This window comes from Danaus plexippus, chromosome 24 (genome assembly GCF_018135715.1).
Source record: "Danaus plexippus chromosome 24, MEX_DaPlex, whole genome shotgun sequence".
In the NCBI taxonomy this organism is placed as follows: Eukaryota; Metazoa; Arthropoda; class Insecta; order Lepidoptera; family Nymphalidae; genus Danaus; species Danaus plexippus.
The window spans coordinates 4,007,916-4,034,365 of NC_083552.1; the positions used below are offsets into that span (position 1 = coordinate 4,007,916).

At 34.2% G+C, this 26,450-nt stretch overlaps 1 protein-coding gene across 3 annotated transcripts; it reads left to right on the forward strand.

Annotated features, from left to right (window-relative positions):
• The first annotated feature begins 615 nt into the window (after window positions 1–615).
• LOC116776032 (transcriptional activator protein Pur-alpha) lies at window positions 616–18,795 on the forward strand. Of its 3 annotated transcripts, none has more exons than XM_061524306.1 (9): window positions 616–772; window positions 6,378–6,425; window positions 7,275–7,387; window positions 9,260–9,424; window positions 9,588–9,766; window positions 10,933–11,056; window positions 11,932–12,051; window positions 12,541–12,597; window positions 12,727–18,795. In XM_061524306.1, the coding sequence occupies exons 1-9, from the start codon at window positions 730–732 to the stop codon at window positions 12,760–12,762; spliced, it is 885 nt and encodes a 294-aa protein (XP_061380290.1). In that variant the 5' UTR covers window positions 616–729; the 3' UTR covers window positions 12,763–18,795. The 3 variants fall into 3 exon arrangements, with proteins under 3 accessions (XP_061380290.1, XP_061380291.1, XP_061380292.1); XM_061524307.1 differs by having other exon boundaries at window positions 10,933–11,038; XM_061524308.1 differs by lacking the exon at window positions 616–772 and adding an exon at window positions 789–1,187.
• The last annotated feature ends 7,655 nt before the right edge of the window (window positions 18,796–26,450 follow it).

Here is a 26,450-nt window from a genome sequence, read left to right on the forward strand (position 1 = left end):
GCAAAGCGCAGGCTTTTAACGTCACAAGAATAAATATAGATTAACTCGTATCTATGAAATCAACAACAGGAATTTACAAAATGTTTATACTCTTTTTTTATCCTAAAATATGAACAACATAACTATAAAAATAAATATAATTTTCAATTATTATATTTTAAATGGAAAGTATTGAAGCATATTTTTTTTAACAACCAAACGGTAGTAGTGCCTTTATTCTTTATCTATATATATGATAGAGATATTATCAAAAGATTGTTTGGGTCTTAATAAATTAGTATAAGTTTAATTTTTTCAAAATAAATTTATATATATTTATATTACGATATTTTATATAAAACAGATAAAATATAAATAACACAGCTGGCTTTGTAGTCATATATGTTTACGTACGTATGTAAAGAAATCAACTTGACGACAGAGTTTTGAAGATCTTTTATAACGTCAAGATTTGACATAAACTAAAACTCTACATTACATTACAACCCAATGTATAAAATAATTATTATTGTAATAATAAATAAAGAAACAAGAAGTTTAAGAATTCTAAACAATTTATTTTATGTATTAAAAAAAAAAGTTAAGATTAATTCATAGTAATAGAATCATTCCAATAAGACATTATAAAGAACCTGAATTTGATGGCTTCCAAACCATAGACAATTTGATTTGTCCAAGAGGCTCCGAAAAAGATCGGTGGATTGCCTGTAGATTTCGGTGTGGATTGAGATGTCGGATATCGGCAGCGGTGACGAAGGGATTTCTAGTCAGAGTACGTATTTATTTACAGCGGCATAGCATACAAAACGCGTTTCGGTTCGCGCCGTCTCCGTTTACCGTAGCGAACGACACTTTCGCCCGTCCTAACGTTCGAAAGTAAATATCTCATTGTTCCCGTTTCAAAATGGCGAATTCGGGCCTCTTATTTGTCGGCTGTTGAGGCCTCGGTGGGTTTTTGGTGCGGCGTAACAGCGGCGTGGCGGGCGACGGCGCGGCGGCCCGCCCGGGTCGGTGCTAGCCGGCGGAGGTTGTCGACCTATCGATTTTTTTGTCTGCGACCTCTCGTCGTCGGGCGGCCAGGTGTTGTGGGAGCGAGGGTGCAGCCTTCAGCTCAGGCAGGTCAACCTAGCGGCCGCTTGCAGCACTCAGCCGCCTCACCGTCGACTGATTGGCCACCACCATGGCAGGTCAGTCCCTCGAACCTGGACCTATTCTTCTCTTCCTGATGACCTGCAACTATTAGCTCTCTTCTACGCACGATCCCCGTATTGCAGTGGTTGTATTTATTTTGATATGCTTTGTATGAGTGTTTTTTCTTTGTTCTTATTTTAAGTGACTATAAGTGTGTTCTTATTAAAGTGCTCAGTGCTGTCTTGTGTAGTGCAAATGGTGTATTTTATTGTCATTTGTGTTCAATAATCATAACAGTGCTGGATCAGTTGGGTTAAAGGAAAATTTCAATCTGATTTGAGACAAAGGAATAGTTGATACCATGAATAATTTTACTTGCTCCTTTGATTTAATGTGAAATGATTGTTTGATTTTCATATAACTGATGACAATCTTGAGTTATTATGATTTTTTTCCTGACTATGAAGTGATTTTACAATGATTCCAATATCATTATGAACTGAATGTCAATAATTATTGATTCTGACATCCCAGTAACCTTTTTATTTTATGCTTCTCTTCTCAAGCACTAGTGCTATAGATATGTGCCTTTGATAAACCTGCCTGTTACACCTATGTTACTGAAGATTGGGAAGTGGCCCTAAGGTTTACATTTTACCGGGACCGAAGTAAGTCATTATATTTCTCAACTTATACATTTTTGATACATATCAATAAATACTAATATCGATGTCAATAATCAACATCTCTCTAGCTTGTGCAATATTTCTTAAAAACTCACAATATAATAGTTAATTTGACGGTATTTGCCAACGAAGCTTAAGGTACAATAAACATGTATGAAATTGAGCACTTATTTAACTTTTTTCCACATACATTATGCTTATTTAGCTATCTATATATATAAAGCAGTTTGTTGCAGGATTACAATGAATCTATGTGAATTCCGATATGAATTTTCTGTAAATATAATTTATTCCAGAATAATTCCTTTAGTTTACTTTCTAAGACATTACAGAGCAGTTTGAATACCACTTCCAATGTTTAAAAAAGTGATGCAGTGTTTTAAAATATAATTTCAACCTAAAACTATGTGTTGATCGTCTTGATTGTGACGATTCAGAATTGTCTGAGATTACTCGGGCTAAAATATTTTCAGCAAAATGGAAAAGAAGTGACTATAAAAAAATATTCCGATTAGCTTTCTTTGTATGATCGTTTTAAGAATGATATAAGCAAGCGATTATGTTCCAACCTTGGTCTGTTAATATAAAGCAATTTACATATATATAAAATATATTTAACAGATTTGAGACGAATCACAGTTACACTTAATCTATCTTATACTAAACGTTTAAAATCAAAAAGATATATATACATGTACTAACTTTAAAAGATAGTTTAGCGCAAATGTTGAACTTTAAGTCTTATTTAGGTTTGACTCTATACAATAAAGCAGTCGGTTTATAAGTTATCTTCCTAGCCACGCTATTCCTTAGCTTCATGCATGATGGCTAAACTTATTGTATATTACAATATATATATATATCAAGTGCTTTATGTATTTGGTAATAATTCTCATATATTTTCTTAGCATCAGCAAAATCCTCAATCTATTTATACTGCATTGTATAAATGTTTAAATATCTCATATTTTTTTGTAAGACTTATAAAATTTGCCGATGTATAAGTATGGATGAAGTGTTAAGACATCTTTTCTTCCATTTCACATATAAAGTGTTAGAATAAATAGCCACATAAACAATTAAGTTTTACACTTAGAGAATACCTTATTTACAAGTTACAACTAATAGTTCAAATCGTTTAAACAACTTTAAATCATTAATATATATATATATATATATATTAATAAATTGTAAGAATATTTAGTAAACTAATTTGTTCTCAATCAATACATATTATGTAATCTATTTTTTATTACTATTTTGACGATTTCCTCTCTTATAGTTTATGATGCCTTAACATTCCAATGAGTTTGGCTTACCATATTCGTTTTATACATTAGTATGCATAATATAAATTATTATTTCTATTACTATATATTAATAATGATAAATGGAATCAATCATCTAGGTACAATATTTACCTAATTCTTTGAGAAACTACTATTTTATATTTACATGCAAATAAATATAGTTTAAGCTAATACATATCATAATTTTCCGGTTTTAATTATAAAAAAAAACTGTATTAAGTAGTTTTACATATTTAAATTGTGTACGTGCTGATTCCCGCCGATTGCCAAACCGGCCATTTTTGTTTCCACCACATTGGTTAAATATTGTGAAACAGAAAATCGCGAATAAAGTTTGAAGCAAGCATTGCGTCACAGCTAACTCGACTGACATTATATTAGGCTATTGCAAAACAGTATTGCCAAATAAATAATTCAAATCGCATTAGATTTAATCTGTATGAGCTATATTTTGATTAAATCATAACTTGCAATGGCAACACTGTTTTTTAGAGAATTAAATGCGGCTGTAAATTTAAAAAAAAAGCGTAAGATTATACGTATTTATGTGTTTAATAACTATAAAATGTATAAACGTCTAAATCACGTAGCGCGGAACGTTGTGATTTCACCATATAAAAAAATATATATAGGTTTCACTTTTTTGTCCGTCTGGCTTGTGTCTGTGGCAAAATTATGTCTGGTGCCAATGACCCTCCTTGAACCACTTACAACGGACGCCCGATTCCTAGACCGCCTTATTAGATTTATTTACCATTTACGTACAAATATATGACGTGATGTTTGTTATAATGTAAATTTTGCGTTATTCCCATAATATACTTGATTGTTGTCTTGTTAATATAAATCTAGTTATTTTTTTCTATAAACTATACTGACTGTTAGTATGGAGTGTTCAATTTATATAATATTTAAATCAATAACTTAGTGAAAATTCGAACACCTTTCTGATTTTGGAACTTTTTTTTTACCGGATATACAAAGCGGATTAAAATATTCATCCTTAAAAAATTATTTATCTGTTCTGTCAAACTAATTTTTTGTTAATTAAGCTCATTTAGGTTAAGCAAGTGTTCAGCCGTCTAGCTTTACGACGATAACCTAGAACTGTAATACTTTTAATAGAATTTTTAAGAATTTAGGTCTGTACAGAGACACTTGTTCATCACCTTAATAATAATATTAACTTAACAGATAATAAATATATTGTTATGCGGAGATAAGACTATATAAAATACCACTTAGAACTGTATATAGCAAAAACAATTTTATATACACTTTAATGAAAAATTATTCATGCTTTGTTAATTGTACCTAATACGCGTATGTGTGTTGGTATGCGTGTTTTTAATTTATGCAAAACTACAAGACCTATTAAAATTTAAAAAAGGCTATCAAAATTCGCATATTTAATAGATCAAATGATGTATATTTTTTGAGCATTTATTTTGTTATAAAATCAAATATCATTATAACAAAAAAATCTGGATTTTTTTGGGGTAATTAAAGGAAATTTGTCTAATGTTTTCAACTGATTTATATTGAGACAGATTACGTGAAAACGTCTGCGTAGTCGCGGGTAGAGTCTAGTATTTTTCTGAACCGGTAATCCTTAATAAACGCCGATCTCTTGCTTTATAATTTTTATTCTATGCATCACACCACCTTGTGCATGCGATATTCAATGTTAGTTTTCTGTCCCATAGGTACATGTTAATGATCTATACCAACCTTCTCACCCAGCTTCGCTCGTGACTGCGGCTTTTGTTGTTAGATAGTGTTTAATTTTTTTATGTTATTCTAATGTTAATGTATATCTTTATACGATTTCTTTTAGTTTGCGAGACTAACAAATAGCTTTACATACATACACTAATTAATTATGTATTTTTGGGGATGTTTTTGTTATTTGTTTCCTATTAATTAATTCATTCTCAAAAGACTTCAAGGCAAGTTGCTAAGAGTTAGGTATATGGATATATTAGAGAAATGAAAGGCTTTGATTGACCGGGAATGTATATTTTTTCAAGAATATTAGTATTTCGGGGTATAATTTGTATCCGACCGGAATTTATACCGGATTTTCTGTGTCGATCGAGATAAGCTAATACCGGCAAGTAACATCAACTATACATTACATATATGTACCGCGGTGTAAATTTTTGTTATAAACTAATAATTAGTGATATTTCTTTCATAATCTTTATCTATCGACCCGATTGTTCGTACATGCTTATATTGGCTAACAAGTCGGTCGCAATGCTTCATTGGGCAGGACTTGAAGTTTTTAAATCAATATTATAGAAAATAATAATTTTAATATATATAAAGAAAATATAATAATTAATATTAATAACAGGCAAGACATAATATTGATAACAGTTCCATAGTCAATTAAATCTCGATAGATTTGGTTCGCGACGCATCCTTGTAGTCCTGTTTGTGAAATAATCCGATATAAACTATTAAAAGATTGCATTAATTAATTTATTATCTAATAGGGAAAAAATAAACGTACATAAAATACCGGTGACACATACGACCTTGTTGGTCTGCTGAGACGATATAAAGCGACAATTCATCTAGTATCCACCAATCATGTCATCTGATCTGAACAAGTCGACCGTATCCGGTGACGGTTATGGCTAGTATTGTTTTAAATCACTCCAACACAGAAATGATGTACAGGAACTTATACAACCAACTCGCCAGGAGTGTTTTGATCGAAAAAATCGATTCATCATATATCAAAGAAATTGTATTCGGAATCGCTATTTTTTTTTACTATGTATTAATATTCATTTTGATGAAGCTTTTTTTTTAAATACGAATTCAATATATATGTATATTATGATAATTTTATATATTATATAGCGTAAAATTGCGTGTCCGCTGCTAATATATACTAAAGGCGTGGTGCACGATCCAAATGGATCGCTGCTGTGCAAAAACGAATTTTATACAAAAATATATATCTTTGGAAAAATATATTTTATGTAATAGTCTGGCAAAGATCTAAAAAGGACAGGTTTCGCTCATTCATATTTTATTTGCGTTGAATGAAAATATATACTTATGTGGGTAGTATAATCTGTAAACGGTAGCCATTTTAATTTTACATTGGCTGTATGTGTTGAAATTAAAATACATATATACAAACACGCTAGTTTTATTTTCGAAACCTTTTACCGTATTAAAAAAATATATCCTATAAATAAGTTTGTATTTATTAAATATTTATGTATTACAGAATATCATGGTCAAGTCATGGACGCGGGTGGGAATAACTTTGACTCCGGTGAGTTTGTTTGATATATAATTTAAAAATATCTAAATTTAAATTGTATTAAACCTCCTTACTCGTTAGATTTTATGATAAAAAGTACAATTACTGTTAAAATTCCAGTCAGTAGCATACAATGTACAGACATATCAATAGTCGCAAAAATAATTAGAAAAAATACATTGTTTTCTAAAGAATTATGATTTATTTTTCTGGAGGTGATGCACGTATTGTCCTTTATAATTTAATGAAATACAAAGGCTCCTAGATAGATAACATGAGATTTTTTAACACTAAGTTTAATATAAATAATACGAATAGCATTTCTGAGAAAGATGTTCTTCAATTGGAAAAAATATTATTCTTTGTTCTAATGTATATTTTTTTATTGAATCTATCTATCAGCTGTTTAAAATAGTTTTTATTCTTTCTTTGAAAAAGCGGCCAAGTAATTGTATTTTAATTTTATAACCTGCTTACTTAATTTTGACACAGAAGTCTTTTTGGTGCTTATATATTATTTCCGTTTGTAATATGAGGAAAAACTGCTACTTTGGCCTCTACATAAAAAACTTCTTTGCCATTATTTTAACAAAATCAACAATACATATTTTTCTGTAATAAACATTACTATTAAAAGATATCCATAGAAAAAAATCATCGTATCATATCCCATGGAATTTAATTTATATATTTTAATAATAAAGCAATGATTTATGTACTTTTAACTGTCAAAAAATATGCCAAAAATGGTGTCTAATTTGTCTTGAAAAAATGTACCTACTCTTATATTAGTTCGATTGTTAGCTGCTATGTGTAAGCTTAGTCTGCCAGCAGGTTTTGATATTGGATTCCACCCATCAGGTCAACAGGCTCAGGAGCAGGAACTGGCGACCAAAATGCTCCAAATACAGTCCAAGAGGTTTTATCTAGATGTGAAGCAGAATAGGAGAGGACGTTTTATAAAAGTTGCAGAGGTATAAGTTATTATATAAATATTGTAAGTTATTTTATATATATGTGTATATATTCCCTCTAGAAAATCCCTTTTGGTACGTATTCCAAAAACGCTAATATTTAATCCGTTATAATGATTCATCTTCTACCCAAAAGTTAAATATTCCGAAAGCGATTTTATGAAGAAAAGTTTAGTTATGAGCCAGTGTTGCTTTTAATATATTTTATTGATTTTTTTAAGAATCTTATTTGGTTGAGAGTGCGCCGAAAAATTTGGGACGTTTTTTTTGGTGGAGCTTTAAAATAATATATTTTATGAGTTTTTTTGCAGCCCATACGCTGTATGGGCCAAAGTGTGTATGTTCAGCAGACTTCATAAAAAGAGCGATCCTATTACCTAATTTAAATAGTGTCCGAATAATTGAGTTATTTATTTTACGTGCCCGAATAACTTAGTTATTTATTGGGTGTCCGAATAACTTATTTGTTTATAGCTTATTATTCCATTTAAATTATTCCTTCTGTTAGCCTCCAAATAAGTTTGGTTGTCTGATTATATTAAACACGATACCAACTAAACTTCTGATGGCACGTGATCAAATAAACTTTGTACATTTCAAGTGAAGTAAGTTGGAAATGTTTACAGTAATGCTATCCTATACAAAATGTTTCGTTTTTCTTGTGACAATTATAAGGATATTAAATGTGACCGTGCCAAGCTTAAGGCAAATTAAAAATATTATTTTACTGTCGACGCAATGCCGTGTAATTAGTTTCGCGATTATAAATTTTGGCATTTTTATGAGCTTAGTGTCTTGTTTTATGGTGCGATGGAATTATTAAAGGAAATGTTAGTGAGGGAAGTACCTTGGTAATATCTTGGCTTGTTGGTGTCAATTTATAAGTTGGAGACGGTTCTTGGTTAAAAAAAATTTGATATACATAGATTAATTTGCATCCCTGTTAGGGAGGTAATTCCGCCGGGGAATCTCGGTGAATATGAAAGTGATTTCGTAATGTTCCACTGTGGCGAGGAGGGACGCCTTGGTTCTTTTAGTGGGTAAATAGCCAGGCATGCAAAGCTAAGTATGCTTGCCGGGAGAACATAACCACCCCGGTCATCAGCCCTGAGAGGGGTATGCAGTAATGCCTTTAGATCCAACGTTTAAAAAAAAAGATTAATTTGTATAGATTTCAAGTAAGAAAACATACTTCTTTTGTTATCCAAATATAGAATCTTAATATTGAAAGTATTATGAGTACGAAATTATAATAAAACGTCGACAAATTCAAAATTAAAATCTTTCCAACATAACAAACATGAAAACATATTAAATATAAAATATATATTTCTCAGAATAATATTTTAAAAATACAACTCCCAGATAGATCTGAACAGATGTCTTCCTTCCTTAGATTAAATCAGTTTCTCGTATCAGTGTGTTACGTAAACCTATATCATTTTGATACAAAATATATCCAGATAAATGTAGATCTCCTTCTAACTGATAATAAATACATCGTCATTTTTATGTAAGAGTTGTTAAAAAAAAAATCTTTAAACATTATTGTTGTATGTACCATGGTTTAAAAAAAAAATGTATTGAATGTCAAATTAATTTACATTTCTGACTTCCAAAGGATTGGATTTGATATAGCGAAGTAATTGAATGTTCCTATGCTTCCAACACCCGGATGTTAACGAACAATTATTATTTTTTTCTTTCATTCCTATTCGAGTTAAGTCATGAAAAAACATTTCAATATTTTTTGCGCGTATGACTAACAGTCTATGTATATCTCTCTAATGGAATTCTAACGACTGACCAAAAAAAATGTTGTCGGATGTTATAAATTATTAAAGCATTGATGAAACGCAGTTCTGACCGTAGATCGGCGCTGACGGGCGGCGCAGCCAAATATTCCTGGCCATGTCGACCGCGGCCGAATTCAGGGACCACTTGTCGGCGTTTAGCGATTTCTACTCGTCGCTGGGCCCGCCGAACCCGGACAACGTGCCCGACGACGGAAAACTCAAATCAGAGATGATGCTTAAGGTAACCGAAAATGTTTCCTTAGAATGTTACCATATTTCATGATAGTAAAGCTTACAGGTCAAGATACACCGGATATATCACTATATGCATGGGACATTCAAATATCGAACCATCAAACTTGAACTATATGAGTATATAGCTATAACATTAATTTTACCCTCAGGACAACAGACGCTACTACTTAGATTTAAAAGAGAACTCCCGCGGTCGTTTCCTGCGCGTGTCTCAGACACAGACGCGGGGCGGTCCGCGCGCACAGGTTGCTCTGCCAGCACAGGGCATGATCGAGTTCCGCGACGCGCTCACCGACCTTCTAGACGACTTCGGCTCTGATGACGGAGGGTGAGCTGTTACAAGTGGCGCCATCTGTGCCCTACTAAATATAATATACTGCGGCAAGTGCTGCCATCTGTGCCGTACTAAATATAATATACTATAATCATTAGAATTATTTTTATGATCAATTCTAACTAATAATAACACTGAACCATTATAATTTTGCAATGGCAACATGTAAGTATCAACCTGTATTTATTTTTTAAAGTCCATATACCAAAAGTGACAGGAAAAAACTATATCAAAAAATATATTGATTCAGATGTGGAAAAGGTTTTACGTTAATTATTTGTAAGATTTCAAAGTTTACGAAAATTAATTATAGTTAAAGCTATTAAAAAATAACCGATTTTTTATTTTATTTTTTAAACTTCATATAAATTCTCAACATTACTCTATAGTTTATGCTATACAATGCTATATATAAGACCTCTCAAATCCCTAAATATATTCTGTAGTACAAATTCTTAAAAATATTTTCAATGTATTAAACCCGTAGAATATAGATTTTAAAATGGCAAAAATGCTATACGTATTTAAAAATAAACGTTAGATTTTTTGATATATTAATTAATTTTGGTCACTCCGTCTCAGCCCAGTGTCACGAGATATTTAAATTTCCTACAATAATTTTGTTAAATTGATCACGGAAGAATCTAATTAACAGGTCCCGACTAAATCCCAAAACAAAGTAATATATAAACGATGAAATATAAAGATAATATAACTATTAAAATAATTTGGCATTTTATAATAAAATTAAAAGAGAAAAGTATATCAAAATGAAAATAAAAATAGGAATTGAATATATGACTTCTCGATCTCGTTCCAGTCACTTTCGGAACTAAGCTGTCCTCAGTGGATTCGGCAAATGAGCCTTCTATAATTAAACAATCCCCTTGTCTTGTATTGATGATGTATTGTTTGTGTAAATAAAACTAATATTTTTTACTACGCGTATTTTATTACTTCAAAAACTACATACTCCCGACGTTTCGGTTACTTTGCAGCAACCGTGACCACGGGCGGACGAGACGTGAATGTGTGTCAGTTGGTCTCGCTGTTACTCTGCGTAGTAATCCGAAAAATATAAGTTTCATATACACGAACACTCGCGAATGTCTTAGACCTCGTTATTGTTTGGGTTCTATGGGTAATAAAACATGTTGCAGGTTCAAGGGCGAGTTACCCGAGGGGCGCCACCTCCGTGTAGACAATAAAAACTTTTATTTCGACATCGGGCAGAACAACCGCGGGGTCTACATGAAAGTCAGCGAGGTGGTACCATCGTTGCAAGTAATTTCATGACTCCCGCGATTATAATTACATTATACATTTTGTTTTCCATCCCCACCACCTCCCACCCGCTTCTATATACGTAAAGGATATTTGGTGACGTCATGTGTCATATATAGTTCAAACGATTGTGTCATATGTGACCTTCATACGTGCAGAAGGCGCAGTTTATTCTGCCGAAGTGGTAGTATAGATCCTATGTTATATATCAAACATATAAGATGGAGTATAAAATAGATAGTATAGTACTGGGATTTCATGGGACCTATTTTCAGCAAGACTTGCTCTAAACGAATTATGTGTTATTATAAAGTGATAGATATAACTAACATGTTAATTTTATCTAATCCGATAATAGTCATAGTAACTAGACTGATGATTTTCATCATACATCCCCAATCGAAGACCCTAATTTTATTTTTATTTTTTTTTCTCCCACCAAATTCATCTTCCACTCCCTTATCTTATTTTTATTTAATTTTTTTAATTTTAATAAAAACTATGCTGACAAACATAATCTTGCATCCATTCATGGCGATATAATTTTAAAGCATATATAAGATTACTCAAATATAACTATCTTAGCCTTCTGAATTTTTAAATATAAACTGTCACAATATATTTAATTCCTCACAATGACATCAATGCATATAACTGTGGTATTGCAAAGAATTTTTAAATTAAATCAGTAGGATTTAATTGTGAAATTTTTGACTATTCCATTTTGATTCAAGAAAATTATCTGCATAAATACATAACCTTGGGAAGAAAGTGAAATACAGTAATGTCTATTTGCAAAAGCAAAAAAAAATCCATCGTAACGTATCTGTTTGGACGCAACAAAGTCCATCATCTAGTATCGAGTGTGTACACAGGTGAAGAGCAATTTCCGCACCGCCATCACCGTACCGGAGAAATGTTGGACACGCTTCAGGGACATCCTGGCGGACTACTGCGACAAGATGAACAGGGCGCACGACCCCGACCACCATCAGGTGAACGAACGCACGCACAAGCACGCACGCACGCACCCGCACGCACATACATTCAAATTAATCTAATATGTTCTTATACTACGCTTTATTTTATTATTTTTATAACTACATACTCCCGACGTTTTGTTTTTATTCAACTTTAATTTAATTAATAAATCGGTCTTCTAATTAAAAGTCAGCATATGGTCTATTTTGCTCTCCATCCATCATTTTCTTTAAGTAAATTCTTTGCAAAAACCCTCAAACAACTCTTCGACATCATCATTCGGACAGTCTAGTGTTGCCATAAAATTATTTTTGCCATAAAAGTGATATTTCTCTTTAATGTAAAATTTTGTTGATCATCTCTCTACTGGTATTTGGTACTCACTGTAGATGGCAGATATATGAAATTGTCTATATAACTTTATGGAATTGACTTGTGCGAATTATATATATATTTAACACTGTACTAAATAATTAAATGCATGCTAATTCCTCGTGTTCCAGGGCGCCAGCGGAGCACCCGCGCAACGCGCTCCCTCAGCGCAGCCCAACAGGGACGTGGTAAGTATAACATACACTACGCTCTAAACAACATGAAAGCTCGACAGATTTTGATTAAAGTTTCCAATGAAAAGATGTTATATAAAATTTCGATGAATCGATTCTCTCATATAATGTATATCGTTCCAGGAATCCTTCGCCGGCAGCGCTCCTCCCCGGATTTGATGCGGCGGTGACGTCATCCCCCCCACCCCCCGCCTCGCCGCCCCTCCCCCGACCCCCGCTCCTGTACATAGTGTCCATATACGTGTAGTATAGCGAGAGCTTCACCGTATACATTGGATTTTATTATTTTTTTTGTAAATAATACAACACGGGGACGTTCGTCGCCAGTGACGGCGCTCGCCTCTCTAAACTAAAACATAATAAATTTCCGAGAATGTAATGCCACTCGTCTAGTTCGTAGGTGTACGTGTTTCTTTTTTATGGATTATTTAATTTTAGTGTTTTTTTTTTTTTGTTTATACGATGTATACAAAGGGCACGGGTGTGAGGCGCGCTTGGAATCGGCTTTTATATACACTATGGTACTTTAATTATGAACGTAAGACGCGCGAACAACACATACAGACGGAGGAACGGTTCCAGGCGCTGCCGTGACGACGCACCGGGTGTTTACAGGAGAGAGAGAGAGAGAGAGAGTGTGATAGAGAGGAGAGAGAGACAATACACAGACAGACATACAATGGTCTAAGAGAGTGTCAATTGAAGACAGAAAAAATAATAACTCGGATCTTGAAACGAGTAATGGTTTTGAATATATAACCAATGTATGTACGTCTGTGTGTCGGAGATAAGGAGTTTTTATATAGGTAGCGCACATCTGTGATAGAATCGGCAGCCGCAGGCGTTAGCTCATATATAATTGGCATGGCTAAAATTTTTTACTAAGACTGACTCAGGGTTTTATTTTCCCCAGACGTCCGTCTATAAGTCGGACGGCTATGGTCTATAAGGCGATCTATTGTTAACTCTACTCATACTGATTTGTTATTGGCGATTCAAAATTGACGTGGCATTGTACTACTACGAGTAGTTTTATATACTTATATATTGTATGCACACACATGTATGTAAATAAATATTTATATGTATATATATATGTGTGTGTCTGTGTGTGCGCCGCGGCTGTATGGATAGGTTAAGGTTGGATTGTAAGCACCCCGTGTGAACCGGCGCGTTCCCTGCCGAGGCGCTTTCCGCGTTCGATGGCGTCACCACCGTGACGTCATCGCGGACCACGTGTTTTGTGTCCCGAGGCAGCGAGCGCGCCGGTCGTGTGTACGCACACATTTCACCTACTTTCACTCATTTCGTCGGCTTTACAGCGGACATCTTTTGTACACATTAAAGTTATAATAATAATAATTATTATTATTATTACTATTAAAAATTAACAAAAAAATAAATATACAAAAACAGCAAAAAAAAAAACAATGTAGGCTGTTAAGTGTTTTACAATAAGTAGATACGTAGATATCTACTGGCGAGTCATTTAGCCGGTCGCCGAGTCGCGGCTCCGACACATCGATGTAGTGTAAAGAGTATGCAGTGTACTGTGTAAATAATGTTTGTCAATGCGTCCGCCGTTATGACGTATGCTGGATGTGAGCGTTACTTTTTATATGTCATATGATTTGATGTAATTCGTTCTGATCGTCATAACACTCGGCGGTTGTATCGGCAGCTCCTCTGTACAGCGCGTGCTCGGCCCGGTCGCGCCGTTTTGAACCTTATCGTATGACGATAGAGTTCAATCGACGCGACCGTTCCGTATGAATATATATTTTAGCAATAGTACTATCAACGAATCGCTGATACCGTGTTTAAATTACACGATAAATATGAATGTTCTAGATTCTGTCCTGTCTAGCAGCTAATGTATTACTTCGCCTAGATTTTTTCTGTGAGACTATAGATATTTTTTTTAAGTTTTAAAAGGATGTTTTTTTTTTATTTTTATTTGTGACTAAAGACAATTACAATTTTTTAATCCGCTATAACGTTTGGCGTAAATCCTAATTAAGTCTGCTCGCGGACGAGCGTTTCGTATCGTCTGACCGACGTTTGGGCCGCTCGTCGTTGAGGTCTAACGTAACTTAGTGTACGGTCGCCCTAACAATAGTAATAGTCGAAACTTTATTGTAATTACATTTCCTCAGCACCCGACATAGTGTGGGATAAGTTGGTGACGTCCGTTTAAATATAGTAAAGAAAAAAAAATACCTATATAAATCACTTTTAAATAGAAATATATCGGAGCCGGAGCGTCGTATGTCGTGTCGTGTCGTGTCGTGCGGTCGTCGTGTCGTTGTCGTATGTTGTAAGCGGCCCGGGGGTCGGCGCGCCTCGACCGTGCTCGTTCCGATCGTGTGTGAACGGTGGCTTAATTTAAATGAAAACTTTATGGTACAAAATGTAATTTTAGTTCCATAGATGTTTAAGATTTACAGAGATTTATATTTAGACGAGATATATATACGGTCTATATATATGTATATATATATTGTGATGTTTAAAATATAATACTAGTGTGCTCGTGAGATAGTATCGTGCGGTTTCTGTGACGGCTGACGGCGGTGTGTGAATGGTTGCGCTATGGGATTTTGATTTTCGGAGTTTCTGTGTTCTGTGCATCGGCGGAGTTTATATTTGGAAGTTTTACGATATCCGATCACTGCTGACTACCCTCAAGTGATGCATCCGTTCAGCTGTCAGCGGTGATTCTAAATATTAGCATACGATTTAAATCTTTATCGGAATCAGATTATAACTTCCATCACCATATATTTTACCATCGCATAGCATCAGCTGTTCCGATACCTGATGATCCGCCGATGTCGACGTTGTGTGCTCGAAGCTGCCTCCTGTGATACCCCGCGCCGCCCCCCGGGATAACTCATCACCATTCATCATCTCATCACCGTTCATCTCATCAAAACATGTATTGCATTTACATATTGTTTTATTCCTTATATATATAATCTGTATATAAATCGCGTAGAGTCATATGTGGTATTAGCGAGCGAGATCTTGTGTCCATACATTAAGTAGTTGTGTTCCTACGAGATGTGATATTGTATCTTGTTATGATAATGGCACCGAGTGCGGTCTAGATAAAAATCCGTCTTGCTTTTATACAGGATGTTCATTTTATTGATTTCTATAGGCAAGATCTCGTTTTATTTACGACCCCGGCTCACAGACACGTTGCATGTTAATATTATATCAGAACAAGCTTCAACACTGCCACATTTATTTCAAGCTCATATAATTATTTTTTTTAATATCAATGGTTTGAGTTTTTCTCGTCGTGTCTGCGGGTCCCGTTCTGAACACCAGTGATAGTCAATTAATATAAACATAACCCGCCGCTTCGCTGTCGGTACTCGAAAACTCAAAATATACATTCGTTTCACCCTCACGCGTAACTAATCTTGGAAAACGCGTACAAAGTAAAGTAAGCTATAGTAAAATGATATTAAATTAATAGCTTGTATAGTTCTAATATTACTGTGTAAGTATACGTTCGAAGGCTAGCGGTTTTTTGCAAGAATAGTCCATGTTTTTGGGTCCGACGGTGAAAGGCGACTCGCTCCGGCTCCACTGTTGTACATTCATAGGCACTCAATACATACGGATCGAATACTGATAACATAAAAATAAAAAAAATAAATAAATAAATAAATGATAATTAATAATAATAATAAAAAAAAAGATTCAGAGAGTTATAATAGTACGTTAGTTTTAATTATATTTCTGATATTGATTGATGTTTTGCTAAAGATAATTTATCTGTGCGTTACGTTTTGATGTCGCGTAGACGCTCGTCGCAGCCCGCCGCCGAACCTCGGGCGCTAGTGTCGCTGTATATGTTTTTACCGGTTCACAACTACATAGCATCTCTAATTATTACCGATTCGGTTCGTGTACAAATGAAGTTGGTCCACTCTAGCGTCGATCATAACCGGTTTTATTTTTATACCGATCAGGCTTTTCACCGATAACCAGCCGGTATGTGATAACGAAATAAATAAAAAAATATTAATTACTTTAAGCAATACCAGTACCTGAAATTGAAAAGTATAAAAATGATGTAATAGAAAGGAAATAGCGGTAGACTCATAACTGGAATATCAGAGCGGTTTACGGAGCATTCGCGCAGGTTTGGGATACGCTGTCGATATTAGTGTTTCGTTGGATAATTTCGTTTTTAACGCGTTAGTATATAAATAACCCGATTGGCGTGGGCAGTCCGATTGAATATTATGTTACGATTAACGGGAATGCCGCGGGATGCGGCAGTACAGGTTAGAGGGGTAAGGAATAGGAGTAAGGGTTGAAGGGATCACATGCGAGGTGATAGCCAGCCACGTGGCCGACTGACGCTCCTGTCCATGGTCGTGGTGAGGCTGCAGTACGTCATAGTCATTATTATAACATCGGTGTATAATACGTTAGTAAGTACTAAGTATGTATAGGTCGGGAGCGTGGACCGACTCCCCGCATGATATCACGGGAGCCGGCCGGAGGTGAACGAATACTGCCAATCGATTGTAGTTTATATATATATATATATATATAAAAATATAATGATTTGTAGAATTAACTATTTGAAAATATTATGTCCTATTTGGTATTTTATGTATAGTATCGTGTGCGGCTGCACGGTCTCCCCCACGGGTGGGGGTAGTTCGCGAGTCGTTTGGATGTTTTCTTAAGGGCGAGAACGTTGGATACAAACTGTGTTCCGTAGTGTACCGAGCGACAGGGCGTCGTCTAGATAGGTTTGCAGTTGCCGCCGGGTCCTTCGCTCCACGCGGCGTGCTGTGAGGGATCCCGCGGAAGGTCGTTTATTCTGTCCGCGAACTGGTAAGAATAAAAAAATTGAATGCAATATAAGTTGTGGCGTAATGTACGAGGAGGGCATATTGGGTGTTGTGTATGGAGACCGGTGGTGTACGGTTGGAATGTGGCTTTAAATTCTTGTTTTAAAAAATTTAAATGTTCATCATAATCTCTGGTTCCGTTTCCGCTTCCGCGTGTAGTCATCTGAAGCATATAGACTGGGCACCCAATATGTTTAGTAGGTAATATGATATCGTATTGTATGGAACTGTGGGACTGACGTGGCTCATGTGATGAGGATAAATTCATTGGTCTTTCTATTTTCGTTTTCAAAATTTTTGTACGTCGTGTGTGACACGAATCCTCATCGGACTTGTCTGTTTGGTGTGGACAGTGGCGGTTTCGTTTTCTCTAATGCTTGCTATACGAATGCCTCCGATGCCCGCCCGTCCTTGGCGCGTTCGTTCCGTGATGTGCGACTTGCTTGGTCTGTGATACGTCGTCCACAGTCACCGCCGGCTGGTGGTGTCAGGTTACGTAACGAGCGCGCCGCTGAGATTTTGTATCCAAAGATTGCAAAGTGTGATGAATTTTTTCCTATAGGTTTATTATATTATAATGGTATTTTATATACTTGTTGTTTTTCTGTTGTTCGACGCTGCTATTGATGATGTTTTTTAACATTGACAGATCTCCAGATCGTATTTGTAACTCATCGCTGTTAGTTTGTCTCTCCGTAGTTATCGGTTCGTATACTGGAATATATACACATTTAAGTTTTTCTAAGAGCTCACTGGTATGTCAATTTCAACGGTCTGTCTGTCTCTTTTTTTATATTTATGTATTTAGGAGTGATGTGAAGCGGGTTCCGTGCACGCGATTATTGTTACTAGCGGAGCGTTGACGTGGTACGACGTCTTGACTCGTGCACGGGACTTGGTTGAGTCCGAGCAGTGAGACTGCGACTTGGTGCTTGTGTGTACTTACGATGGATATTATATATATAATTTTCAATATCTGGTTGTTAAATTTTACGCTTATTTATTTTTCTAATGCGTGTGAAATTCAAAATTTCGGTGTATAACAATGTCCTTTTTTTTTGTATTTTGTCTTTTAATTTGTAAGATGTTTTATTGTGAGCGCAACACGGATGCTGGGATGGGTGATGATGATTGAACTGATGATGGACGTCGCCTCATCACCGGTTCCGTGTTGCGACCAACCATAGTGATGTGTGAGGTAGCGATCGACATACACAAGGCGGAATATTGCGTGACTGCGACGTGCGGTGTGACCTAGGAAAGTTTTACGATAAATGGTGACAAAATAAAGAAATTACAAAAAAAAAAATACGTATAGTTTTATTCTTTTATTAGTTCAATAGCAGTCATCCAGTTTGACGTATTTGCCTCAATTTTTTTTTAATCAAATGGATAAACGTAAGGAGAGGCCGGTTGTTCCGGAAATTTAATGTTTTGCAAATAACAGTACAATAAAACTTGTTTTTTGTATTTTGTTTATAAAGTAGGTGAATATAGGAAGTTCTTGAACCTAGCGCACGCGCACAATTACAATTGGTGTGCGCGTGTAGTAAAGCGGCTGTAACCAGCAATGACAAACAAATATAAACCAATCTAAAGGGGAAAGGGAAATATTGCATTTCATCTCTGCTGTGTCAAGACTTGCTGCTCTGTCAAAGTGCTGTCACGTCAGTCGGTGATTCGCAGCAGATATTTTGTCAGCCACGATGAACGTGCATAAGCAGCACCCAGTCTTAGACAGCTTACAAAGTTCTTTTAAAAAAGCTGCAATTCCTGTGTTATAAGCGGTAGGGTGTTCACTGTTGGATGGATGGTTGGATGGATGTGACGTTTACGTGCATATTCTGCAACTGCTAGGTAACTAATATCGATTCATTCTTGAAACGTGCTTGAAGGCAGCCCTAGTAGGTTAGTTAGATTGGGGTTCTTCAAACCTACACCTGGGTCTCAAGCCCAAAGCACTGTTGAAGCTCCTCTCCCTTCAACGCGATGGACCCGGCACCTGCACGGTGAAATCATTGAACGCTAAGAAGTTTCGTCTCGTATCTTTCATAACTGCCAAATCCATCTTAAATTAAGAGAACAGGATTTGGTGCTTTTGGTTGGGATGCTACAGCAGCCGCAACTTCTGCAAACAACTTTTATCAACCCTCATGTGCAACAACAATACTTTTTGCTGAAGGAGCTCTCCTCAAGTCCCTACGTTTAAAATCTCTATTTTCTTCCTTTTTCTTAATTGCGAAAAGCAAGGAATTTTTATTACTTTCGAATAATTTATAAAAGGAACAGTCCATTTACGGCTTACCCTACTAAAGCCATATGAAATATTGATCCATTCGGAAGTTCTCCAAAATATATCCTATAACCTTATTACCGTGTAAATCCGCCTATATTTCTGTCCTCTTTATGAAGCCTTCGAAAGTTTTTGGGACATTCTGTTAAATTTAATGCAAAAATTTAAAAACTCCTGTCTCCTGACAATAACAGCGGCAACTATTTTGGGGAAAAGTTAAATGCATATAAAACTATATTATAATTAATAGCTATTTATATTTTTACTACATAAATTAAAATATTTAAAAAAAAATTAATTTTTCGGCCCGCGGGCCTTCATTTAGTTTAGTTTAGTATTATCTGGTATAATCTATAGATATTATATACACTTAGTATTTTATACTTATATTATTAGTGTGGCCATAAAAATCGTTATAATTTAAAATAGACTAAACATTTCTTTTGTTGTTGAAATCCTATTTTTATAACATTGTTTTTTGTGTGTGTACTTTCAAGCATTTCTTGTTGTGTAAAATGATTTGCGATATTAAAATGTGTTGCAGTGATATAGAGAACCAACTGGTTGTGATAGCACTAAATAGAAAGCTAAACACAATATTAGAAATCTTCTATACCGCCGCTTGGTAATACCAAGTGCCAATTGTTTACTAAGTGCCGGTTACTGCCAAGCAAATGAAATCTCTTGTGTTTCAACAAACAGTTCTGGTCTCTACTTAGTCCCCGTATGAAGTCAATAAAGCATTGAAAGACAGAAATTGAGGAAGCAAAAGATTTTGCCTCAGACAAACATAGGACCTGGAACTATTCCGCGTATTTGTAAACATGACGGAGAGATTTGCAGTCTTCAAGAGACGAGCTTGTATTTTCTTTAGCGATAAGTTCTAAAAAAATAGAGTGGTCAAATTAATGGTAGATAAAATACACCAGTTGAAACTGCTGGTTTGGTATCCTACTGCCGCCGTTACCTCTTTCGTTTATAAACCCTTGAGTTGTAATGACTTCTTAAATCCATCGCTTGGCCAGAGAAGCGGCTCTAAACCTTAACATATGCTTAAATTTTAATATAAATATATAAAATATTGTAAAAATTTTGTATGCGAGGTTTTAGGAAGAATAAGGAACGCTTACTTCGTACTATTTACGATTACATTGGCTGGAAAGTGGCGCAAGTAGCGAACGGTGGAAGACATTTCTGTTTATTTGCGATGGATGGCACTGTTACTAATTTCACCAAATCATTAATAAAAAGAAATGACTTGTCAGTAAACACTCGCTCTGAGTAATGAAAGTACGAATGTAAGTTAATAAGAATATTTAAAAAAAACCTCTTATGAACTGTCTCACTTATGACATTTTTTTATTAATTATTAGTGTTATAAATTCTTTGTCGGGAACCACATTTGTAACTCTGAACGATTCTGATGGTTTATACGAACGATTCATCAAGAATTGATCTCTACTTTACCTAAAGTTAGCGACGTTAAATAAAAAAATATATATCTTAACATAAGTGTAGATGGGCCTTATTACATGTATCAACTACCTTCTCGTACTCTTCTCTAAATTTATAGTTCGTTTAAGACAGTTTATATTTTAGTAGCCATTGATTTAACAGCATAATTTCGTTTGAAGACAACAAATGCGTATTATAAGTGTGTATTGTCAAACTAAATACAGAGCGTTAATAGTTTCTCATTCATTAATATTCACACATTACAGTATTAACGTAGGTCGTAATGTATCTACAAAATTACAATATGAGTACCGTTAGCAAAACAAGCTACACAAAACGATGTTAACATCCAGTTGTTGAGAAACATCACTTGAATATTTTAAATAATATTATTATTATTTCATTATTAGAATACTTTTAAGAATACTTTATTTTCTATTCATTATAATTTCTGTCTAAATTACTATTATATTACTACCTTATTAACAAATATATTAAAATTACTATCTACTTATAATTACTATAGCACTGTGGAATAGAATCAAGACACTATTATTATTTAATTTCAACTAAGTACTGAAAATATATAAATCTTACGTGTTTTACCGGAAAACAAAAGAATTTTAGACACTAACAAACCTTTTTATGTATGAAGTAAATTACATAATTTCATGTCATAATCAAATTAAATTAATCCTCAAATAATTCGATAATAGTAACCCACTGTTGAGCAAAGGCCTCTTCTCACGTGGACAAGGTTAGAACATTAATCACCACGATTGCTCAAGACGGGTTGGCGATTTCATTCTTATTATAATTTGAAATTATAAGACCAGGTTTCCTCAGGTGTCTAAATACTCTCAGAAAGTACTCTCAGAAAGTAAATACTCTCGAAAAAGATCACATTGGTACTTGCCAGGTTTCGAACCCGCGCCATCACGTATGAGAGGCGGGCCTTTAACCTCCAGGCCGCCACGACTTCCTTACATGGTAAGATCGTTACATGTAATTAATTCTATTTTATTTTTATTTAAGAAATATTTCCTCTGAACATTTGAATTTTAAACAAATGCAATTGCAATACATGATTTATGACTTTGTCGTATTTTGAAGCTATTCATTACTGATATAGTTTTTGTTATAAATAATAATATAACTCGAGCTACTATCACTACCTATACAGATTATAATTTGCGGATGATGTCACAGGACACAGTATATATATATATATATATATATATATATATATATATATTAATCAATTAATCCCATTACCAGAGACGTGGCCCTTAAACCTTAATTCATGCTCAAATTTTCCGTTAAAACAAGTGAAATAGCCCAAAAAATAAATTCCAATCTCAATATGAGATAGAAATAGAATTGTTTAACATTTTCCTGAACTGTTTCAATTGGAAACAGATTATAATAAGATCACGAGTGTTGTTATATTGTCATTGTGTTGAAGAAAATTTACGTTTAGTCTGTTCCTCACGTATGACTAGTTGAGTAATGTACCTTTTTCCTACTTAGAACATTTCAAACTATTTATAAATGAAAATATAGCTGGGCTTGGGCTATATCTTTTTGAATGGCAACTGGTAAATTGCGTGAGTTCAGGTGACGAAGCCAATTACCCACTGCAGTTCGCACTGACATCTTGTTCGTCACACTGTCTTATACATTAAAGTCTCAGTATGTGAAACGAAACATCATGTTGTGTGTCCATTGAAACTATTACAATATGTTTCGCTATAAAAAAATAATATTTGCCCTGAAACGCTCACATTCCCAGACCTCTATCGGGTTTTTTGTTATGACAGATATTGTCAAACCACAAGGACCTGGACATTTATTAGTTTGCGACTTCGTCAATAGATGTCATTAGTTACCACACTGTAACTTACTAATAATTACAACCTTAGCAATATATTTGATTAATAACGAAGCTTAGTTAGAATACTTTTCCTACCTGCGTAGTTTCTTAGTGCCATATATATTGCATACCCTTAAACTTATAATACAAAGATCAAAACAAAGTCACGCACTCGTCTTTCCAAGATATAATATTGTTATGCTCTCATTTGCTCAAGTGTGTGTACAGGAGTGTGATTGATTCCTTCCTTTGAGGTCGCTGTGAGGGTGCGTGCTTAAGGGCGGATTCAGTAGGTGTCACTCGTTATATCTCGTGATTAAATATCTTTGATAACTTTATATTTCAGTTCCGTAACAAAGAAATCCCTATAAATAAATCTAAATTGTAATTTTTCACACACGCAATTCATTATGCAAAGATAATGACTGACTTACTAAGCTTGAAGAGGTTCAATTCAAATAAAAATTACCTCCACGTTGAGACTAACACAATTTATGCGAAATGCTGGGAAGAGATCTCGAGAGTCGAGAGTGTTACCCTAAGCCCTGTTTATTATAATCAAAGGAATAACAAACAAAACACGCTCTTTAATTTGCATCACAAACGATAAAAGAATGACACTCTAACTTAATGCTATGTTAAAATGTCTTGTATTTGACATAAAATATATAAGTACGGGAAATATTTAACCCGATTTTATCTTAATTTTCACTATAAGTACTATATCGAGGTGTATTTCGAATAAATTGTCAATTTGGAGACATAAATTTTAATTTTGTTATTGCTGTTCTTGTGATTTAAATATAAAAAAAAATGCCTATAATTTAATTTTAATACTTCTCGAGTAATTGTGTAACAGACACATGCGGACTGTCACATTTATGTCACTTATTAGAGTAATATTATATGTTCTGTCAAACGTCACCTTTAGTGCGGTTAAGATAGTTATCAAGACTCGTCGATCGCTCCTCTTAGTGTTGACGAATTTCTGAGTCAGGATACGGAATTCAATATTGGCTCGGATTAAACAAAGATGTTAATAATATACGCACTAAAACATGTATATTTTTAATTTCATTATTACAATCTGTACGTCTGTTTGTTTAGAAAACTGCTGGCCGTATTTTACCTTGACTTCCATTCGTACATGCTTTTTTAATTATGCATAGGTCATGCTACTAACAATATACAAATTATAATTTTCGGACGACGTCACAGGACGCAGCCAGTCAGAATATTCTGATATAAACATAATATATATCAATAATTTTAAACATTCTACATTAGCTAGTATCTCCGCTGACATCAGGCCGTCTTTGATCTCGCCTCTCCTGACGCTTGTTTGCTTCTGAAAGGATTCACGTAATTGAATCGACTTCGGACGCCCTCGCGCTGTGAGGGCACTCGGCTCTGTCTCCTACTTTGTTTAATTAAAAATATCTTTGATTTACTCCGATCATTCATGTTTAAGTTGAGTATAACATCACTTTTATATTCGTGATTTATGAACATTTGATGTTATAATTAAATGTAATATTAAATGAAGCAATTATGATGATAAATGATAATCCTAAACTATGATAGAATTTAGGATACACTGATTCAATTTTAAATGATTTATTTAGTCGTGTGCCTATTCTATTCCAGTTGTTTATAGTTGTCGTAAATGATATTAGGGATTTTTTTTTTCTTCAATAGTTTTTATGTTTACTATGAGATTATTTGCATTTATAACCTTAGTTTTCGTTTATTTCATAAATGAATAATCAATTTTAACTGTCCTTTTTAAGTTAAATGATAACTATTACTAAGTTATATTTAAAATAAGGTTCAGTGTCTAGTAATAACGCAACATATTATTGTAAAAATTTTAGGTCAATATTTTAAATTACATCTCAATACTAGATGAAAAAAATATGTATTTTTTTGAATAATATGTTATAAATAATTTAAAGCAAATGTTAAATAAATTTAATAAGAATAATAAATAACACTTTTTTATATAAAACTGATAGCTCTACCGCGTCTCTACTCTTCGGATCACAAAACAAAATGCGACTGGCAAGCGTCGTGTAAACACGGGCTAACCTAATGAGAGTGAATGGGATGGATTTATGCGGATACAACGAGATGGACAGGGATGCTGATATGAGGCTGATGAATGCGCAATACCTAGTATGATAGAGCCACCGAGACAGATATATACGGAACCCTCACGACAGATAGAGCATGCTGTAACAGCTCAGTGTTGCTTATAGTGAATAATTTAGGAACTACCGCCCTTTGGCGTTTGTACACAGATGGCTTTTTATATGTCTGTCTATGTGTTTGTTAGAGCTGCGACTTTTTCTGTAGATATCTTGTAGTATTGATTTGTTTGGACTCTACATCAGGTGCGGTGATAGGTAGAGCTTGAAATATAAAAATACATACATGGACAGCTATATACGTGGTTAATTTAACTTGATCGTTATATAACCTTTGTTACAGATGAAGTTATATGTTATTTGATAGCTTTGTAATTGTTTTATTATGTTATTATTATTTTTTTACATTTCATTCGCTTGTTGATATAATGACGTGATAAGTGGATTAATAATGTGGCTATAATTTATAAGAATATAATAACTTTTATATAGAAATATGTTCTTTTTTATATTAAAATTAATCTTAAGAACGAGATTCTAAAACTAAATAGAGGTTGTTTTATTGTTTTTGTAAACTCTATCGGATGTTTTAATTAAGAATACCTAATTATTTTTTTGTAATAAAAAAAAATAGCCTATTTTATACTTGTATTCTGTTCGTTAGGTATAGAGTTCAGGAGCTTCGGCCAACTTACTCGACTGTATTGAAACTAATTTAAGAATTTTAGAAGAAGTCTTTTTTAAAATGTATATATATACCGAGCAGTGGCGGAATAACCACAAGCCCAGCCATGAAACTGGCTGGAAGAGGCTACAACAAGCCTTGGGGTCTAAATATCCCCAATAAGTCCTGGTGCAGAAGGCAAGGGGAAACCACTGCAACTATTTTCCCAAGGAAGTCGTCATGATCGCGGATCACTGATACGTGATGACCACGAGTCTGCAAAGACTCTTACGACGATGATGACATATATATAATTTAAGACATTAAAATAATGAAGGCTTTCATACAAGAACAAGAGAATTATTTTTAAATATTTTGACCTAAAAAATGATAAAGTATTTCCTATATTTTTTTTCATTATTTCACTGCTATACAAAATTCTTACTATTTCCGCAACATTGACTATGTTGTAATGGAAGTTTCATTCAAATCGGTCCATCCGTATAACAGATAAACACAAAAACCAGTAATA

Excerpts from the sequence above, each read along its gene's own strand:
- LOC116776032 (XM_061524306.1), top strand. The coding sequence starts at position 730 with ATGTCGGATATCGGCAGCGGTGACGAAGGGATTTCTAGTCAGA. Across the intron at positions 11,057-11,931 it reads AGGTGGTACCATCGTTGCAA|GTGAAGAGCAATTTCCGCAC; the intron begins GTAATTTCATGA and ends GTGTGTACACAG. Across the intron at positions 12,598-12,726 it reads CGCAGCCCAACAGGGACGTG|GAATCCTTCGCCGGCAGCGC; the intron begins GTAAGTATAACA and ends ATATCGTTCCAG.